The 20,952-nt window shown below is 36.2% G+C and overlaps 3 protein-coding genes across 6 annotated transcripts; 1 reads left to right on the top strand and 2 right to left on the bottom strand.

Moving 5' to 3' along the window:
* Positions 1 to 252: 252 nt before the first annotated feature.
* Positions 253 to 1,225, bottom strand: LOC120005947. Its single transcript, XM_038855825.1, has 2 exons — positions 803 to 1,225; positions 253 to 546 (listed from the first exon to the last, which is right to left on the bottom strand). Exons 1-2 carry the CDS (start codon positions 1,223 to 1,225, stop codon positions 253 to 255), a joined length of 717 nt encoding a protein of 238 aa, XP_038711753.1.
* A 62-nt stretch (positions 1,226 to 1,287) lies between these two features.
* Positions 1,288 to 1,742, top strand: LOC120005948 (uncharacterized mitochondrial protein AtMg00860-like). Its single transcript, XM_038855826.1, has 2 exons — positions 1,288 to 1,299; positions 1,416 to 1,742. The coding sequence occupies exons 1-2, from the start codon at positions 1,288 to 1,290 to the stop codon at positions 1,740 to 1,742; spliced, it is 339 nt and encodes a 112-aa protein (XP_038711754.1).
* A 9,398-nt stretch (positions 1,743 to 11,140) lies between these two features.
* LOC120006416 (AT-hook motif nuclear-localized protein 15-like) lies at positions 11,141 to 12,860 on the bottom strand. Of its 4 annotated transcripts, none has more exons than XM_038856445.1 (3): positions 12,537 to 12,860; positions 12,380 to 12,413; positions 11,141 to 12,289 (listed from the first exon to the last, which is right to left on the bottom strand). In XM_038856445.1, exon 3 carries the CDS (start codon positions 12,262 to 12,264, stop codon positions 11,377 to 11,379), a length of 888 nt encoding a protein of 295 aa, XP_038712373.1. In that variant the 5' UTR covers positions 12,265 to 12,289; positions 12,380 to 12,413; positions 12,537 to 12,860; the 3' UTR covers positions 11,141 to 11,376. The 4 variants fall into 4 exon arrangements, with proteins under 4 accessions (XP_038712373.1, XP_038712372.1, XP_038712370.1 ...); XM_038856444.1 differs by having other exon boundaries at positions 11,141 to 12,295; XM_038856442.1 differs by having other exon boundaries at positions 12,380 to 12,860.
* Positions 12,861 to 20,952: the final 8,092 nt, after the last annotated feature.

Consider the following 20,952-nt stretch of genomic DNA (forward strand, 5'->3'; position numbering starts at 1 on the left):
AAATATACCTTATGTCGAGCCAGTAGCTTCAAACAAGTGTGGATATTGGGCTCGTATAACATCCTTCGGTTCCCACATGGCCTTCTGACTAGTGTGGTTCCGCCAAACCACTTTCATCGATGCTACATCCTTTGAACGAAGCTTCCTTATTTGTCTATCCACGATAGCCACTGGTTGCTCAACATATAACAAATCTTCCTGTATTTGGACCGATTGTGTTTGCAATATGTGTGTCGGATATGGTAGGTATTTTCACAACATGGACACATGAAACACCAGATGTACACTAGACAAGTAAGGTGATAATGCCAACCGATAGGCTACTGCTCCAACTCGCTCAAGTACCTCAAAAGGACCAATATACCGAGGATTGAGCTTTCCTCTCATACCGAATCTCATCACACCTTTCATCGGGGATACTCGAAGGAAAACATGATCTCCAACCGTAAACTCCAAATCTCGACGACGATGATCAATATAGGCCTTGTACCTACTCTGAGTAGCTAACAATTTATCTCTAATCAAATGGACCTTGTTCACAGAGTCCTGTAAAGTCAAGTACATAAGCCTGCAACATATCCTCTAAGATTTGAATAGTTCTTTTTGACTATCCATTAGTCTGAGGGTGAATTGAGGTACTCAAATCAACCCGGGTTCCTAAGGCTTCCTGAAAAGCCTTCCAAAATCGAGCTGTAAACTACGGTCCATGATAAGAAATGATAGATACAGGAACCCCATGAAGTCTAACAATCTCACTCAGATACAACTATGCATATTGGGCTACAGTATAAGTAGTCTTTACCAAAAGGAAATGGGCTGACTTCGTCAATCTATCAACTATCACCCAAACAAAATCATATCCCTTACGGGATCGGGGTAACCCAGTCACAAAATCCATTGTGATCCTCTCCCATTTCCAATCAGGTATCTCAATCCTCTGAAGCAACCTCACTGGTCTTTGATGTTCAGCCTTTACTTGCTGACACACCAAACACCGCAAAACAAACTCCGCCACATCCTTTTTCATTCTCTCCCGCCAATACATATGTTTTAGATCTTGGTACATCTTTGTAGATACAAGATGTATAGTATATGTAGTATTATAAGCCTCCTCTAAAATAAGCCTCGGCAAGTCATCCACCTTTGGGACACATAAATGATCACCACACCATAACTCTCCATCTGAATCAACTCTAAATCTGGTTTTCTTCCCATCACGAACCATCTGAATATAGTGGAGTATTACCGGATCTTTTGACTAAGATGCCTTAATCTGATATGATAGAGATGAACGAAGCTGTACGTGTGTTAAAAATACACTCGAATCACCAATCTCAAAATGAACACCGTAAACCTCTAATTTATGGAGCTCTATCACCAAGTGCATTCTACTCTTGGGGCATGTGGTTTTGAAGGATGGTATTTGGGCTGATCCCCAAAAAATTGAAACAATTCAGAATTGGTCGAGGCCTACTACAGTGACTGAAATCAGGAGTTTCTTAGGTTTAGCGGGCTATTATCGTTGCTTTGTCCAAGATTTCTCTAAGATCACGGCTCCTTTGACTCGGTTGACTCAAAAAAATGTGAAGTTTCAGTGGTCAGATAGTTGTGAGGAGAGCTTTCTGAAGCTCAAGGCTTGTTTGACTTCAGCTCCGATTTTAACTTTGACGACGGGGACTGGTGGATATGCAGTATATTGTGATGCTTCCAGAGTGGGATTGGGTTGTGTTAAAGAAGTATGAGCAAAATTATCTCACTCATGCTTTAGAAATGGCAACAGTGGTGTCTGCCTTAAAAATTTTGGAGGCATTACTTGTATGGTGAAACTTGTGAAGTATATACGAACCATAAAAGTTTGAAATATATCTTTCAACAGAAAGACCTAAACTTGAGACAACGTAGATAGATGGAGTAATTGAAAGACTTCGATTGTAGAATTTTGTATCATCTGGGTAAAGCTAATGTTGTGGTAGATGCTTTGAGCAGGAAGTCCATGGGTACTTTGGCCCATATTTTGCCAAACTCACACTTGGAGAATTTGGCATACAACTGTTCCTCTCGTAATGTTTGTAATACAATCCTCTAGTGTCGTTCGTGTTCCTCCTCACTTCTAGAGTACACTAGGATGTCATCAATGAACACAATAACAAACTGATCTAAGTATGGCTTAAACACTCGGTTCATCCTAGCAACTCACCCAAAAGTTTAAATCAAAAGATCAAAGTCTTACCTTAAAGAGTTTCTCAAACCCTTATACTTCAAATCGTCCTTCCAACACTTCACAAGAGTAAACCCAGCTGTAGATATAGCGATTATAAGCTTCAAACTAATTTGACCAAGCCGGATTCACTACCCAAGCTACCCATCATCCACTACTCACTTTCTCACTTGTTATAGAAAAATCTCAAAGAAAATGGTTCTTTGATGTGGTTTACACGGGAAGCCATATGTAATTGTTAGCTAACAATAATTTTTTTCCAAAAGACCCTTCTACCCTCAACACTTATCGAAATTTACCAATCCCATATTTACGATTTTTCCATTGTTCTAATTGACTATTTAGGTTCATTTTCATTTTCATTTTTCATTTTTTTAAAGTGGGTATTATATTTGCTTAACCCTAATTCTTATTGTTTGTTTCTTTGGGTTTAGAGAGGCGACTGAGAGGGGGGAAAGAGAGCAAGGTTGGGGAAAACCTTGTGGTTTATCTCTTGATGTATCTCTTGGGGGTTAGAATATGGATTCAAGGGTGTGAGACTGTAAGAAGTTCAAGATGTAGAATCTTAGAGGAAATAGGCTGAATTGGGGCTTATGGAAAATCTCTAGGGTTCTTGGGCTTTTTTGTGTAGAGAGATGTCACTGAAAATATGATTGTAACAATTTCATATAGTGAAAGTTTATCTGGTTATCTCTGACAACACCAGTGGTTTTTTCTCCGGTTTCAGAGTTTTTCACGTAAATCTTGTGTTTTGATTATGTTATCTCAAGTTCAATTTCTCTTTGGTTTATTGATAGTGCTGAAGGAAGGATCCTGGGGGTAATTCCCCAACAGTCATAAGGTGTGTCCATTTTGGAACCTGCAACAACCCAAGTATCAGAATTTTGTTTACCTTTGAAAACCAAGATATTTGAAGAGACAAAAGTTCTTTTCTTTTTTAAGACAGATGCAAAAGTTCTTCCCAACAAAAAAAGAGAGTGATGAATTAGATCATTGAGGGATGGTGCTCCAAGTCTCCCATTATTTCTTATTTCCTTGTGAGTCTACTTTTTTTATAATTTAATAAAAGAGTTAAAAATTATATAACTCTAGTTTGTAACCTTTTCCCTTTCCTTGTATTCTCAAACTCAACATCTTTCCGTTTCCTCACGCGTGCACTCTCTTTCTCTCACGACATCAATGACAAGATTGTGATTGACACCATAGATCATGATGAGCTTCTTCTTCCTTGCATTCGATTTCTTTACTTGGCCTATTTTTTTTTTTTTATGAATCTCCCTTGACTTTGAGCTCCATATCTTCAAAAACTCTAAAGTAGTATAATCTTAGATTCACTTTGGATAAGAATATAATCCTAGATTCACTCTGGATAAGAATTTGTTCTGCAATAAAAGAAGGAAGCTCATTTGTTGATAATGTGAAGTGAGTTCTTGAAGTTGAACAGGGTAAGGCTCTGGCCATGTGTGCACAACTGGGATGATGATGAATTGTTGATCATGGTGAAAGAGAAAGGTCAGGCAGAAGAAGAAGTAGATTGTAGATTTAAAAGCAAGAAGAGAAGGAACATGAATTGGTAATGTACATTTGTGGATGTAAAAATCTGGACAATCTACACATCAGCTGATGATACAGCTGACTAAACGACAAGCCTCAATGAATCCTGTAAGAATAATGGAGAGGGCGGCCCTTCATGGCCTGGGGATACTCTAACGCTCAAGTCAGTAATCGTATTCAGAGAACCAAAGTGGAAGTGAAATGTCTCGGTTGTGAGAGCATATTGGGAGGAGTCTGATTATCCTCAATTTATAGTGTTGTAGGTCGTATCTGTTAGGATTTTCATATCCCAAGTCTGTTGAAATCTTGATCACTCGTTGTAATATGAGGATTCTTCATGATCCTTTCTAGTTTGAGTTTGAATCTTCCCTAGATTGTCGTTAGGAAGTCTTCCTTCTTTGGATTGAGTGGGTTGAGTTTAGGTACTTCCTTAGATCATGCATGGTAGTTAGGCTAGTAAGTCGACGTGATGGTAGGTAGGATATGGAGAATCATTGTAGGTAAGACCAAATTCTTTTTGATCTCTGATCTCCTTTGCATTTGAACATTTGTTAGTTTGAGGAGGACATCTTAGCTTGAGATATTGTTTCTTGAGAGTTGTCCTCTCCTTGATTTTATTCTTAGTACAATGTTCCCTTCTTGGAAGCTACTATAGTACGTTCTTGTGACATCTAGCATGCTAACAAGGTATGGCTTAATTTTCTCATCCACAATATTGTAAGATAAATTTTCTCAATTTGGAAAAATTGGTCAAAAGTTGGGAAAATGTCCAAAAGAAATAAAACTCTAGTTGAAAGCCTAGCAACGAAATTTGTTCAAACTAGCATGAATCTAGTTGCAAGGCTACTAGTCTTTACTTCTAAGCCACATCAAGTTACCCTATCAAATTCGCGTAATTTGGAAACTCTTGACTTTTCACTGTTTTAGGTCAAATCATTATGTTTGTCTGATCCCATAATTTTCAATATTTTTAAGATTGTAATGTTTTATGCGAAATTTCACTACAAATGCTCTATTTGAAAATTGATAAAATTTCTCTAAACTTTCAAAACAGTGAAAATTTTTACTAAGATTGGAAAATAGTGAAATATGTAGTAGCTAAGAACATTATATTATGATGGTTGTAATTAAAAAGTATGCATTCACTTTCTATATTCATATTATATGTATTTTTTTCAATGTAGTTTGAGAGTATTGCCTCCGTTTTTATTAAATTTCATTGTTTTCAAATTGTGAATTTTTTTTCTGCAACACTACAATCTTTTCTGTTTCAAAGAAAAACAAATAAAATTTCATTGTTTCGAAAAACAGTGAAATATCACTGTTTGTTTGTCTAGCTAAGTTTAATTTCACTTATGTTATTTGTGTGATGTCTCTGTAACAACAAAAATTTCGTGAAATTTCACTGTTACAAAAAAAATTCAGACTAGAATTCTAAAATCTATAAATAATTTTTGAGAGATTATTATATAATTAATAATTATACATTATTGCATAATTTTTTAAAATAATTACATTAATTATTATATAATAAAAATAGTTGAGTTAAATCTGTACACGTCTCTGGCATATTGAGAATACTAAATAGTGACAGCCAAATATATAAGGACTGGGCGGAGCAAAACTCAAAGGCCCCATACATGACGGCCCACTCATTTATAGTAGCATGCACTCGTTCAGATTGCATATACATTTTTTATCAGTATATCATGTTGCCTTTTTCTTTACTTGTTGTGTCAATTAATTTGAATTTTGATATTCTATTCCCTTATTTACTATGAATATAATATTCTAATGAGAAATTTTATTTAGTACTAAGTTTCCATCATTTTTTTTACCTTATAAGTTTATATCCATATTTGATAAGTTTACACCAAATATTTAATGGATATACTAAACTACCCTTAATTTATAAAATTATGATTAACAAAGTGTTAAGTTTACACACCTCATTAAAAGTGTTAAGTTTACACACCTCATCAATTGAAGTAAAATTATATTCTGTATTTCAGTCAAGTATTTGGCGATGATTGTTTCTTCAAAATTGAACTGCTATGAAACAAGATGAATCAGGAAAATTCAAAATGTTGGATTTAGTTAAACCAAATCACTGCACAAAGCTCTCATCCACATGATTGCTGTTTAGAATTTTTTATTATAAAACTTACAAAAACAAGTTGCTACTATACCCATATCCAATATGACATTATTCCAAGAAAGATATCAATAATTAATCATAAAATTTTATTGTGAAGTCGTTATACAAATTAAAAAGTAGAATGAATGTAAACCTATAAATTATTTAAACATATACAAGAAACTAAAAATGAATGAAGCCTTACAAATTCATTCACCATTTAATCCATTTTAGCCTATCAAATAGAAATTGGAAACTGTATCCCTTTTGCATCTAACGTATGATAATGATACCAATCATCCCTAGTTTTAGCTGGTTTTCCTTTTAGTAAGAATGGGCTACCACATTTCTTCATGCCAATAGACATACGTTTTTTTTTTACATTCTTTGCCTCATTACTAACCATGGGCCTATATGAACCTAACCGTTCACAAGCAAGTAATACTCGTGGTCAGCTTCCTACTACTTCCACCAGAATCAGAGGTTCTAATTGTAAGGACATGTCCAGTTTGTATAGCAGCCCCTCGTGCCCAGGAAATTAAATGATATTTACTTCTGTATATCTAGTAGACCGGAAAAAAAATTAGTTAACACATATTAACAACTAAAATACATAGAAACAATGATAAAGGCATACTCACATCACATGTGATAAATTCACTACCATAATCAACCATGAATAATTCACCACTTATCATAGTCTCTTTCGTAGATGCATCCTCCTACATTGGAAGAATATATAATTAGTGAAACTGAACATTTTTTTTGAAGACAAAAAAAGGCAAAAACTTCTAGAAAGAAACAAAACATATACTAAACCCGTTAAACATTGTTGGCCTATGCCCGGTAAAACAAAGAACAAAAAAATGGAGCATGTAAATTATTAGAGCAAATTTTTGAAATTTCTACATTTCTATATTCATGACAACACTGCTAAAACAGAAGTTCCTTAAACCATCCTTAATTGAAATTAACATATTTACTCCAAACTTGATAACATTATACCTAAAAAACAGGTATACTTGACTTTGAAATTGGTAAGATGATATTGATATGTGATACGCATATTATTATACACCCTTTTGCTTATGTTTATAGGTTGAATTGACGTTTTGTTTATCGAAATAAGATCGGATTTTGCATAAATTATATTTTTTGTGCTTTTTCAGCTCCTTACGCTCAACAGCTGCTCAACCCATGCTCGAGCATAGATGTCACAATATTGACAAGCAGCTAGCGCTCAACAGATGCTCAATAGGCGCTCAACAGCATAGATGTCACAATATTGATTCGTGCACTTGCGAGTAAACTGAGTGTTAAATCGCTATAAAATCTCACATCAATATGCATAAGACAATAGATTCCAATAAAACAAGGAGTACACTACTCCCAAGCAAGAAAACACAGTATATTATTCTAAATCGATCACTAAATAGAGCAGTTCGTGTGCAAACAATAAGCACATTCTCTAGACACAAGTGAATTAAATTCAGCATGTATGATAGGTTATAGGCAGCCACGTCAAAAAAGAATTTATCACTAACACGTAACCCTACTGTTGCCAAGGATGAAAACAACCAGTAAGAAACCTAATCAACAAGGAAACTACAAATACCCAACTCAAAACCTTTTTCTCAAATATATCGGTACCTTGTAGCGATTTAAATTCATAAAATTGGATTAGACAAATAATCAGAGGGTATTTATTGATTGTTTCGTATATGAGACAAACCCTAAAAAACTTACCTCTACGCCATCACCATTCTTTGTATAGTCGACAATGTTCTTTTCAAGTTATTGAAGCTCATAGTCATTCGTATAATTTTTCTGTGAATCGTTATCTTCCATCTTCAACAATTCTTCAATAAAATCTTGCGTTGAAAAGTTTTTTACCTATAGAATTATATCTCTTTTTTGAGAGAATTTTTATGTAAACTTATAAGTTTCTAGTATAATATGTAAATACATATTTAATATTTATTTTTAATAAAGGGTATATTTGTAATTCCAAATAAGGATATTTATGTAAATAAAAAAAATCAAAAAGTTGTATAAATTTAACAATTTATGTGATGTAAATAAAATTTCTCTGTTCTAATTATCCCAACTATAGACTACGCAGAAAACTTACATGATACACATAAACTTCACATGTCCCTATCATTATTGTAATTACTTACATGGAACTTGTGCTCGTAACCAGTAACCACTAAATAAGGGTAGACCACCAACATAAATTTTATCCAATCCTCTTCATATCCACCCCTTTATCCATGACCCCAAACAGAGGGTGGTTGGGACTTGGGCGTGTGGGTTGGGTAATAGTTGCCAAGTGAAGTATTAAAAAGAAAGCAAAAAAAAAAAAAACACCTATATGTTTTTAGGTAGTTTATACAAAAAATAATCCTTTTTTTTGCCCTTTCAACCCTCTTTTTATCACAGAAATACATTTGTTGTTAACTTAAAAAAAGAACATGGCTGTACTGAAATTAAACCAACCTCTTGTACTGACAGTCTTTTATATCCATTTTTGAACATTCTTTACATTCTATCTTGCGTCAATAAGAGAGTTTGCAACACACATTGCTACTGCATAAAAACTGAGATTTCTAGTTGAGAGATTTACTTATTGGAGTGTAGCTTTTGACAAAACTACTTCTGCTACTTTTTCAAAACAGACTGCAATGCTTACCAACCATGCATGAAATCTTCTTGTCTTCATGCTCACATCAACAAACCCTTGACTTGTACCCTAAAATCGATAACCAACCATGCCAGGGTGAAAGGGGACAAAGCACCTTTCACAAACCCTAATTTCACCACCTCTCCCACCCATATCATGCATTCTTCAACCATACCTTTGACCAAGTATAAGAAGTGTGATGATATCTCACCTTTTCAAATATTTTTTTTCACCTTTTGCATTACACAACAACAATTCTATTATCCCCAATCAAAAAAAAAATTCCAATAATAAATCAATAAACGCCACAAATGATAAGCTGCAAAATTCATAAACTTCGATAACAATAACATAAAGATCTTCGGTGCAACATAAACAGAAATAAATACACTGCAAAATTCATAAACTTTGATAACAATAACATAAAGATCTTCAGTGCAACATAAACAGAAATAAATACACAACACTCGTGCACAAGAAGCTCACAACGAATGCATAGTCTTTAGAATTACGAGGATTTGGACCCCTGACCTATAGGTGGTTGTGAAACAACCTTGTAACAAGAAATGTGATGTAATGATTTTATTCAATCAATAATTACTAAATGATACTCAAAGACAGTCAATAAAAGGGGCAAAAAGTAAATAAACTATCTTGTTACAATGTCAAATAGCTCAATATAAAAATAAACTGAAGAGGCTCTTGCGATGGATGCAGGGACGGAACATCTAAATTATATTGAGCTATTTGACATTATCAATGCGATATAACGATTCTAAATTTTCACTACAATTCACTACAAAGTAAAACGAGTTGGAGTAAAATTACTGTTCATCATAAAAACAAGAATGCTTACAGTTTCTAATTACCCATTTTCATGTCCAAGAGTGAAACATCACCACTTCAAACAACTGAACATCTCCAAATCTGAAATATTCCAACCATATGAAGGCGAAATACAAATCAGCACGAATGCAATCAAACCACACGTAATCAGAAACACTCCATCCAAAAAATAGCCATGTCAACTTACATAAAAATGCCTTGATACAAGTGATCAAATACCTCTTAGAAACTATGTGTAAGAACATGCAACATCTATGATTGTTTAGACTTTTGACTCATCTAAAGCAACTATATTTGTGTTTTTATGTTGAAGTTCGATCACTAAGAGCACAAGTAATAGAATCCAATATTGATTGCCCTCAATCCAAATAATGAATAAATTATTCAAATCAGTGAAAAAATTGAAACCAAAAAAACAAATTTGACTTCACAGAGGCTACTGAGGCAAGACAAAATAAAAAATTCTTCAAACTTATAAAAAATCTTCAAAGAATTCCACAAAATTCCCACTCACACTTGCCATTAATTTAACAGGATGATAAGCTATAAGGTACCAAGAGAACATTAAATGCGACATTGTCAACTAGCTAGCTATATTTAGCCACTTGTTGAGTATCAAGTCAAATTCAAAGTGTACAGCATTCAGATCAACTTGTGAGGAGACAAAGCTATTTAAGGACTGTACCAATGATGTCAATGCATGAAGTAGAAATGTCAGACCAACTTACATACAAAAACCAATCTTCTGGGAAAATGCAATATGAATAATTGAACGCTCTCCAAAGTCCCATCCTCTCTCTCTCTCTATTCTATAGCAACCCTATTCTATAACCCTATATATATATTGTTCTACTTACACCTAAGCAAAGATGTACTTCGTACACTTTATATTTTCTCCATTGGAATATTGGATAACGACTACTTACACCATTTACTTAACTAAACACATCCCATTCTAAATAAACCCTATTCAAAAACATAACATTTATGAGTATATCCCAATTTATGTTTTTGTCAAATTTTACAAACCACACCCCATAATCTCAACCGTACGACTGAGATTAAAGAAAAATAAAAAATATAAAAACAAAATAAGTCTTCTTCATCAAACCCTAACCCTAACCTCATCTCCTCCAAAAGAGCCATCACCCTGTCCCTTAACCCTCCCTTCATCAAAACCTAACCTCTAAACACAGCCTCTGTCGCCACTATGGATTTATCAAATCATCATCAACATCCCAACCCACCACCACAATGTCTCTTACCATCTCACAGACCTCTTGTGGTTTCGATTACAAATGAGTTCATATCTTCATCGAAGGTGACGAAAAGAGATGGAACCAAACCCCAGATTTATGAGATCCAAGTGATCAACGTGTTCTCTCACGATCTCAGAGCCTTCACTCCAATGGTTATGGTGCCTTGAACTAGGAAAGACGTGGTAATGGTGAACCAAAAGAGAGATGGTGATGGTGAACCAGGAAAAAGGTGGTGATGGTGTTGCTGTAAGGGAAGAAGGATAAGGGGAATATTGAGCTTTTTTGAATTTTTAGGGTGCACTTAATTAATTCGGGAGTGCAAATAGTCCCCATCTTGGATAATTGGTCCCCAAATATGCAGAAGATTGAGATAAATCCCATTCCTGGACTATTCTCTTCTTTTCCCTATATCAGGCACATTCATCCAGAAGAGAAAAAAGAGAGAAGATAACTGAATGAAATTATGAAATGAATTCAAGAAACCCACAAGTTTTAAACTTTTCAAGTCACTGCTAGCAAAAACCTAATGATCAGTAATTAATTTCTCGTTTACAGGAACTAAGCCGGAAAGTCCCAACCTTCAAGCGTATCCTCACATGAAAGTATTACACAAAACCAAAGAAAAAGAAAGTTCCATAATCTTTTGCACATACCAGTCATCACCAAAACATTGTAACCTTCAGTAGGAGGGAGGAGGAGGACGAGGTGGTGCACCCCAAAAAACCTCCCGCGGCATCTGTTGTCCATTTGGTACCAAATTTGGAGGCAAATTGTAAACTGGCATTGTAGGACTATGTTGCTGTTGCTGCTGATCTTCCGTACTTTGTGTCTGACCACCACCATCATCATTATAGTTCCCAGAACTATTTTTCTGCACTGGATTAATCCCCTCACCTTCTCCTTGTTCCTCCTCAAGTGGAAGTCTCTCATAAGTCGCATTAGTAAACGTAGCGGCTATAACCATCACTGGCCCCGACGCCACTAAAGAACCCATCACCGTCCCACCAACTACCTGCCCCTGCCCTCCTGCCAAGTACACTGCCAACCCCGTCGCACCCGGTGGGGATGGTGCTGGTAAAAATGCGCCCGATAACGACAAAATCTCGAATCTCCCTTGCAAAGTAATAACCCCACCAAGTGCTGTGGGCTGGTGGAGTGTGACATTGTTGACAATGCCACTCCCACTCATTATTGTCACGCCACGGTGGCGGCGGTGGGCAAAATTAGCAAGACTCTCCACAATGTCACTGCCACTCGTGATTTCGAGGACATGACTGTGAAGACAATTAGGGCTTTCTTTTGTTATGACAATGGGAGGCCTTGGTTTGTTTTTGGAACCGGGAGGTCGGCCTCTTGGGCGGCGAGAGGATGTGGATAGTGTAGAGGTACTACCTGGTTCGGTGGCTTCATGGTGGTGTTCAGTGTGTTCTTCGGATTGGTGCTCTTCATCGTCTTGGTTTGGGGTTCCGGTGTAATTAGGGCTGGAGTTGTTGTTGTTGGTCTCAATGAAATCTTGTTCTCTTCTTTGAGTCATTGTTACGTTCCCAGCCCACCACCGATTCGCCATTGCAGCTCTACGTTTCCTTTTTTGACTGCTTCTGTGTAGATTGATTTAGAGATCTCCAATAAAGAACAATAAATCCAAATCCAAATCTAAGATACAATCTAAAAGCTTTTCATACTATGAATCATAACACCCAGCATCACGGGTTTCCACTTGTTTTTGCATGAGAAACACGAAATCATTAACTAATCAGATCCAACAAGAACAAGAAACCCTCCAAAAAGAAGAACAATTCCACAAGGATGTAATAACCGAGCAGAAGAACAGTCACGTACACACAGATAAACCTTTATTTGCTTCCGAAGCTGTGAAAAAGATGAGCCAACAGAGTCAGTTAGGTACGGCGAGCTGAGAGAGGAGATTCTTTCTTCCCCCCGATGATTTTCTTTTCTTTTTCTTTTTTCTTCTGTGACTTTTACGGGCTCTAGAGGCGTTTGCGACTGGCACCACCAGTGTACAACAAGCATATCTAGGTGTATCCAATGTATCATCAGACAATCACTCCCCCTCTCTCTCTGTTTGTTTAGCGGTTTTGCAGAAGCTGGTTTTTGAATGTCCCCTGACCTGACCCTCCAATTTCAATTCATTACACTGTACAAGTTTCGAGAAAGCCCAAAAGTTTGAGTGAGCCTTACTGCTACTCTGCAATTACTTAAATGGCCCTCTGAAAATGGGGTTCTTTTTTAAAATGATGTTAAGAGTGGGCTTTTATGGTGTATTTTTTGGAAGTGGGTGCAAGTGATGTGAGCTTTAGAGCAAATGCAAATATGCAATGAGTTATATTTAATGATTGAATAAAATTAATATTGAATCTCACTTTTATTACATAAAAATTTAAATCACGTATACTATCCTCTCTCATCTAATATGGAGGCTAACAATATTTTATGCCTCCTTATTATTCATAACAAAACTACATCAAAACATAAAATCTCAATATAATTACATCAATAAATCTCGTCTCTCAATACAATTACATCAACAAAACATAAAATATCATATATTTTTATTGATCCAATAAAATTTTACCATTGGTTGCTCTTCTAGGACTTCTTTTTTCTCCCAAAGTAAATATTAGACTACTAGCCTACAATACGTTGCAGAGATATGGACTAGATGAACATTATTTGTATCCCATATTTTATTAAATATATCATATTAATTCTTTAAAAACACACTAAAATAAAGTGTACTTAATAAAAAATGACGTGTATTATCTATGAATTATGACTTAGTTTCATATATATATATATGGAGAGAGAGAGAGAGAGAGGGCAAGGCTGTGTGGGGTGGGGGTATCGTGAGCATGAGAGGGCAAAAGAAAGAAAGAGAAACTGGGTCTGGGAGAGGGGTGAGAACACGTCAGTGTGGTAGTCCCGACAAGGTATCAAATGCCAAGGAATGGGGGGCCTAGAACATGAACATGAAGCAGCAACCCCAACACATGTCAGGCCACCGCCTCCGCCTTTTTAAAATTTCTCTGCTGTCCTAAGATGGGATAGACTCCTCGTAGCCCATTTTCGGTGCATGAATCTCTCCTGTTGCTGCTGCAGCAGCCAGCCACAGCTTTTGAATGACCTTTTGTGTTACCGAAGCACCATATCTTGACCAATATTTTTTTTAGTCCCATCAGTTGTGGGCTTTTGGAGCTCCTGGAAATGAAGAGCATCTAGAACAATTCCTCCAATTCTTTAAAATACAAATTTTGTTTTACAGTTTTACAAAATCAGAATTGAACCACACTCATCAAACATCTCTAAACCATTCACTATAATTTAAAATATTCATTTCTTTAATTATTTAAAACCTTTTTTCTGTTTAATTATTATCAATTATATTATACAGTGAGAAATATAATAAAATAAGAATAAAAAATATTAAATATATATTTCATAATATATTTAATTTTTTTTCAATTTAGTCTAAAAATGGACTCAAATGGTTATATCCTCAAACACTCAAAATTCCAATAATCATATATCAAACCATTATATTTCACAAAATATTCTAATTACATGTTCTAACGGTTCGATATATTCTAACGGATTAGAATATTCTAACAACATATTCTAATGGTCAAAATTCCAAATGTTACTTTTCAACGGTCACATATTTTTACTATAAAAAAAAAGAAAATTAGTGATACGTCTCTAACTTAAGAGTTTTATTCCAATAAGGACAGTCAAATATGTTGTGCATGTATTGTTGTGTTCCATAAAATCCATAAAGTTCAAAACACTATTGCATAAAAAGACAAAAAATTAAAATATATGATTTTATTGTCTAAAATACATTCGTCTTTATCCTCAAACTAACACGTGTCTCCTACACATGTCTCATCTCTTACCATCGCTAGAAGCTTCGTCTCCATCGTCGAAAGCTTTGTCTCCACCCTCATGGCTTATTCAAGAGTTCTATAACATTTTTTGGGGCTTGTAGATCTTGTTGTTTTCCTTCGATCTATCATCACATCATTATTTTCGACAACTTTTGTGGTGATTTTCGTGATTTTTTAGTTCTCATTTGGCATATGCAAAGTGCAATTGATATGTTATCTATTTCAATTAATTTGATATCTTTCATAATGTTATCTGTCTTGATAAATGTTATTTGTCTTATTAAAATATTATTCGTCTTTAATGAAATGTTATCTGTTTGAAATTCCAAAATGGATGACATATCATAACAGATCCAAAACATATATAATATCTACAAATTCATATTCGATTTCATAAGGAAAAAAAGAGTTCGAAAAAGTAATAAAACCACAAAGGTGATGCGCCTTGGTCCGTGGAGTTGATTAGGGGTGTTGATGGTAGCCGGTGTTGGCCGTATATGCTGGATCGAGCTCTTTTCCAAATGGTAGTCATGATTTTACGAAAGTTTTTTGACGACTTCAAGTGATAATCGACTATCGGTGATGATTGGGCTTTGATCGGGCTCATCTAGAACTTTATTTTGGTAGTTCATTGTCGAAAATGATGGTCAGACGACCAACTTCTAGTGGTCAGCGTGAAGAGAGAGAAAATAAGAGAAAGAAGTAGCCCTCGTGACAGTAGGATTGCTCTCAGGGTCATTTTGATAAGTTGTTAGACTTTGTCATTTTTTTCTAAAGTTTTTTTTAGATTGTCCTTATTGGAATACAATTTTTAATTTTTTTCTTTATAGGTAAAAAGAACTTAGTGTAAAATATTGATTTCAACTCTCACAACTTCATTTTCACCTCTCTAAACTCTTCTTCATTATATAATATTTACGCAATGAATTCTTTTTTCAAGTGTACATAGAAAATTTATGACGATTCATCATCAAACTTGTCCTCTAAGGATAATTTTGAAGATTTTAGAAAAATAAAGATAAAAAAATTAAATATATATTTCACAATATATATATTTCTTTTTTTTCAATTTAGTACATTCAAAATTCCAACAGTCATATATCAAACGACTATATTTCACAAGATATTCTAATAATATATTCTAATGGTCTAGAATATTCTAGCAAAAGATTCTGAAGGATCAGAATATTCTAATGACATTCATTCTAACGATCAAAATTTCAAATGTTACTTTTCAACGATCAAATACTATTACTATAAAAAGAACTAGTGTAAAATATTGATTTCAACTCTGTCAACTTCATTTTCACCTCTCTCAACTCTTCTTCATTATATTATATTTATGCAATGAATTCTTTTTTCAAGCATATACAAAAAATTTATAACGATTCATCTTCAAACTCGCCCTTTGAGGTTGATTTTAAATATTTTCTAATTTTGGAACATGAAAGAAAATGATTCGAGCGTATAGAAGGATCGACGTCACGTACCGATTCTCATCGACAATGTTTGGTCATTGATCGTAATCGACTGCAAGGTAACAAGTGCTTTTTCAATGATTATTTTGTAGAATCATCAGTCTATAATGATGTTATGTTTCGAAGCAGAGTTCGCATGAATCGAGCTCTATTTCTCCGCATTCAATCTGCAATAGAAACGTATGATCCATATTAGTTATCAATAAATTTATTGTTTTAAGATTTATGTTAAATGAGAAATATAAATATAAATAAATAAATATTGTTTATATTTAAATAAATTTAAGTCAAATAAAGGTAAAAAATTGGATAGAATAAAGTTGGGTAATGTCTCTCATCATTTAGTAGCTTCATATGAAAAGTATCAGGAAAGCATAAGAAAAATCTATGTGTAGGCCAAAAGACAATTTTGTTTCTAGACATCCTAGAGAATCATGAATGCTAAACTTGTCTTAATCCATCCGTGAAAAATAAAGCTAATTCTAGACGACCCTTTCCCAGGTGTACTAATGTCTTTTCAACAAAAAAATAAATAAATAAACGAAAAAAGCCTTTGGGCCTTGATTCTACCAACCCAATCTGATCAACCATTACCCATACGGATGACCAAAATAGGGCTTGGCCCATGATTGGGCAACATAAAAAGGCTTTGATTCACTTTTTATGAAGCATGCCACGGATATTTGTTTCAAGTTTCGTAGGCCCACAGATCCAAGTCCACCAAATACATACATTCGTACATGGCACTTCTCAACGTCTCTCTGCATTCCAAAATCCCTTTAAAACCCCCTCTCCACCACCACCGATCAAAACTACTACCCACGCAGTTCAACCAATTTCTTCTCAAAAGGAAGACAATGTTGTGCTCAATCCAAATAATTACCCACAGAATAGCACCACATAGGTTGATTAATCAAGCACCCAATCGCTAAATAAGAAAGTAAATCAAGCAAGAAGTAAAGAGACACGAAATTTACAAGGTTCGGCAAACTTGCCTATATCCTTGGGCGATAGAGATCTTTTTTACTATGTCGGAGAAGAGAAATCCAAGTGGAGAATCCACCAATACAACAAGATTAAGCTTCCAGAGCTTCTCTCTCACTCACAAAGGGTGTTTTCTCTCACAAAAGTCGACTCTCAAAGTGTTTGCGCGAACTAGGGTAAAAACCCATACAAAAATTTGAATTTATACTGCAGACTCCGTCATCGAAGGTCGATTGATCTGATTGGGTCCCGATCGATCGGATTTTGTCTCGGGTATGAAATCTAGAATTCTGAGCTCGAGGTGTCCGGACACTAAAAATAGGTATCCGGAAAGTAGTCCCAGATTTGCCCAAAAAACTGCTCTTCAATGGTACTGCTTAACACAACAGCTCTTCAATGCATGAATGAGCCAATAAAACCACAAATCTCCGCCTTGACAAGCTTCATACAAGTAGACGTCTTTACTTACTCAAACAATACTCCACCAATTGAAAATAATCCAAATCAACCACTAAGAAAAACCACAAATGCAAAACTCCAACCAAACACACATCAAATGTAAAACAAACAAATCTCCACCACCTCGAAAGGCACGAAAGTGCAAATGGACCAAGTTGCAACAATGTCGAAACTAGATCTCGGTTATAATTTTGGTAAGCATATCCGCCTGATTTTCTGCAGTACTCACCTTCATAATGCCAATGTCCCCTTGCTCCAAAATCTCTCTAATGAAGTGATAGCGAACATCAATAAGTTTCATACGAGGATGATAAGCTTCATTCTTCATTAAGAAAATTACACTTTGACTATCGCAATAGACCAAGACTTGCTCCTGCAAAATTCTCAACTCACTCACCAAACCCCGCAACCAAATGGCCTCCTTTATGGCTTCCGTACTAGCTATATATTTAGCCACTGTAGTCGACAATGCAAGAGTGGACTGCAAAATCGACCTCCATCATACAAGTGCACCAACCAATGTAAACATATAACCCGTAGTAGACCTCTGCTTATCCAGGTCATTTGCATAATTCGAATCCACATAGCCAACAACACAATGACCACTCTCAACATCCCTCTCAAAAGATAACCCAACATCCACTTACCAGCTTGCCAGTGATGCTTCCCGGGATTATGCATGTATTTACTAACCATACCAACAACATGTGAGATGTCAGGCCTAGTGCACACCATAGTATACATCAATCTCCCGACAAGACTAGCATAAGGAACCTCTTTCATATGGGCTTGCTCCTCCTCTGTTTGTGGAGACATCTTAACACTCAGTTTAAAGTGAGGAGCCAAAGGGGTACTTACAGTTTTCGTTGTAGCATCTACTTCAAAATGCTACAACACCTTCTTCAAATATTGCTTTTGTGAAAGCTTTACAATGCCCTTCTTTCGGTCCCGAGAGATTTCCATGCCAAGAATCTTCTTAGCTTCACCAAGATCCTTCATCTCAAATTCTGAACTCAAAAGAATCTTCAATTTATCAATCTCCACCTTGCTATCAACATGTCATCAACATACAAAAGCAAATAAATGAAGGAACTCTTGCCTATCTTGACGAAGTAGACACACGAGTCATACTTGCTTCTAGTGTACTTATGACCAATCATGAAACTATCAAACCTCTTGTACCATTGCCGAGGTGACTGTTTCAAGCCATATAGAGACTTTGTCAACCGCCAAACACATTGCTCCTTACCAGAAACCTTGTATCCATCCGGTTATGCATATAGATTTTCTCATTAAGATCACCATGTAAGAAAACAGTTTTGACATCCAATTGTGCCAACTCTAAATCAAATTGCGCCACCAAAGCTAGCAAAATTCTAATGGAAGTATGTCTTACCATAAGAGAGAATACCTCATTGTAGTTGATACCCTCTCGTTCGTAGCCTTTAGCTACCAATCTATCCTTGAACCGCACACCATTTTTCTCATTAGGCCCTTCTTTCTTAGCAAAGACCCACTTGCAACCAATTGCTTTCCTGTCGCGTGGAAGAGGCACCAACTCCCAAGTCTGATTTTTGTGAAGAGATTTCATCTCCTCATTCATAACCTCCTTCCACTTATCACTCTCTGGCGTGTTTATGGCTTCTCTATATGTATTGGGAATAATATCATCAACCACCGGAAGTTCGTCGGCCACCATATCAAGAAATCTTGTAGGCTTCTTTATCTCCTTCCTCGGTCTACTAACTGCAATTGACTCAGTATACTGCACAGGAGGAGTGTTAGAAGTAGTAGCATCAATATCATCATCTAACCTATCGGTACTGTCATCTAGCCTAGGTGCTAATGGTAAAGTCTCAAGCTCCACCCGATGAGAAACCCCACTATCATCTGCAATAACCTGCTTTGACTGTGACTTCAACATCTCAGACTCATCAAATGTCACATCTCTGCTCAACACAATCTTCTTGGACTTCGGACTATGCATGAAATCCCTTCACACCTTCCCTAAAGCCCATAAAGCATGCCTTCTTGGCTCTAGGATCCAAGTTATTCTTTCTCACATGGTAGTAAGCAGAACAACCGAAAATACACAGAGAATCATAATCAGTAGAAGGTTTTCTAGTCCATGCCTCAATAGGTGTCTTCCCCTCTAATGCGGAAGTAGGCAAACGATTCACCAAGTGACTAGCATAAGTAACCGCCTCCGCCCAAAACTGTTTGCCCAATTTGGCATTAGACAACATACACCGTACCTTTTCAACTAGAGTCCGGTTCATTATTTCGGCTACACCATTTTGCTGCGGAGTTTCTCTAACTATGAAGTGTCTTGCAATCCCCTCATCCTAGCAAACCTACAAAAATGGATCCGAAGTGTACACACCTCCATTATCTGACCTTAATCGTTTTATCTTCCGCCCAGTCTGAGTCTCAACCAATTTCTTCCACTTAAGGAAGATGTCTAACACCTCACTCTTTTACTTCATAAAATATACCTACACCTTCCGTGAGTAGTCATCAATGAATGTCACAAAGTATCGCTTCCCACCAATAGATGGAACCTTTGAAGGTCCCCAAACATCACTATGAACATAGTCTAGGATGCCTTTGGTTTGGTGGACTGCAGTGCCAAACCTCACCCTAGTTTGCTTTCCTAGCACACAATGCTCACAAAAAATCCAATTTACAGCTCTTAGCACCCTTGAGTAAGCCTTGCTTAACGAGTCCCTGCAAAGCCTTCTCACCGGCATGCCCCAACCTCATATGCCACAAACGGGATGCATTATCAGAATCAACAGAAACAGTGGCAACCACTCCACCTACAACTGTGCTCCCAGAGAGGTAATACAAATTATTTCTTCTTGTGCCCTTCATCAAAACTAGTGACCCTATAACCACCTTGCAAACACCATCCCTCAAGGTGACTGTATGTCCTTTGGCCTCGAAAGTACCTAAGGAAATCAAATTCTTATTCAAAGCATGAATGTACGTCACACCATGCAACACCCTTGTAACACCATCATGAAGTCTCAAACCAATGCTCCCCATCCCCTTTATTTCACATTTTTCATCATTCCCCACATAGACCATACCACCATAAACTTTTTCAAGTGTAGTAAACTAATCTCTATGAGAACACATATGGTAGGTGCATCTGGAATCAAGAAACTACTCGTTTGCCTGTGTCATAAGTGCTGCCGCAACAAAAGCATCTGAATCATCATCACTGTCCTATGCTATATTGGCCTTGGGTTCCGTCTTATCCTTCGTTTTGATCTTAGGACAATCTTTCTTCCAATGCCCTTTTTGTCTACAATAAGAGCACTTATCCTTGGGAGGCTTACTACCCCGAGACTTTGACCTAGACTTCCCATGCTTCCCAGACTTCCTACCCTCTGGCCTCCTTCTAGCTGTCAATGCATCAGAAGAGGT

This window comes from Tripterygium wilfordii, chromosome 9 (assembly GCF_013401445.1).
Source record: "Tripterygium wilfordii isolate XIE 37 chromosome 9, ASM1340144v1, whole genome shotgun sequence".
NCBI lineage: Eukaryota > Viridiplantae > Streptophyta > Magnoliopsida > Celastrales > Celastraceae > Tripterygium > Tripterygium wilfordii.

Coding starts and splice junctions, on each gene's coding strand:
- LOC120005947 (XM_038855825.1), bottom strand. CDS start 1,225: ATGGTTCGTGATGGGAAGAAAACCAGATTTAGAGTTGATTCAGATGGA. Junction 547..802: donor AGTCAGCCCATTTCCTTTTG/GTAAAGACTACT, acceptor TTGACTTTACAG/GACTCTGTGAACAAGGTCCA.
- LOC120006416 (XM_038856442.1), bottom strand. CDS start 12,426: ATGCAAAAACAAGTGGAAACCCGTGATGCTGGGTGTTATGATTCATA. Junction 12,290..12,379: donor GCTGGGTGTTATGATTCATA/GTATGAAAAGCT, acceptor ACACAGAAGCAG/TCAAAAAAGGAAACGTAGAG.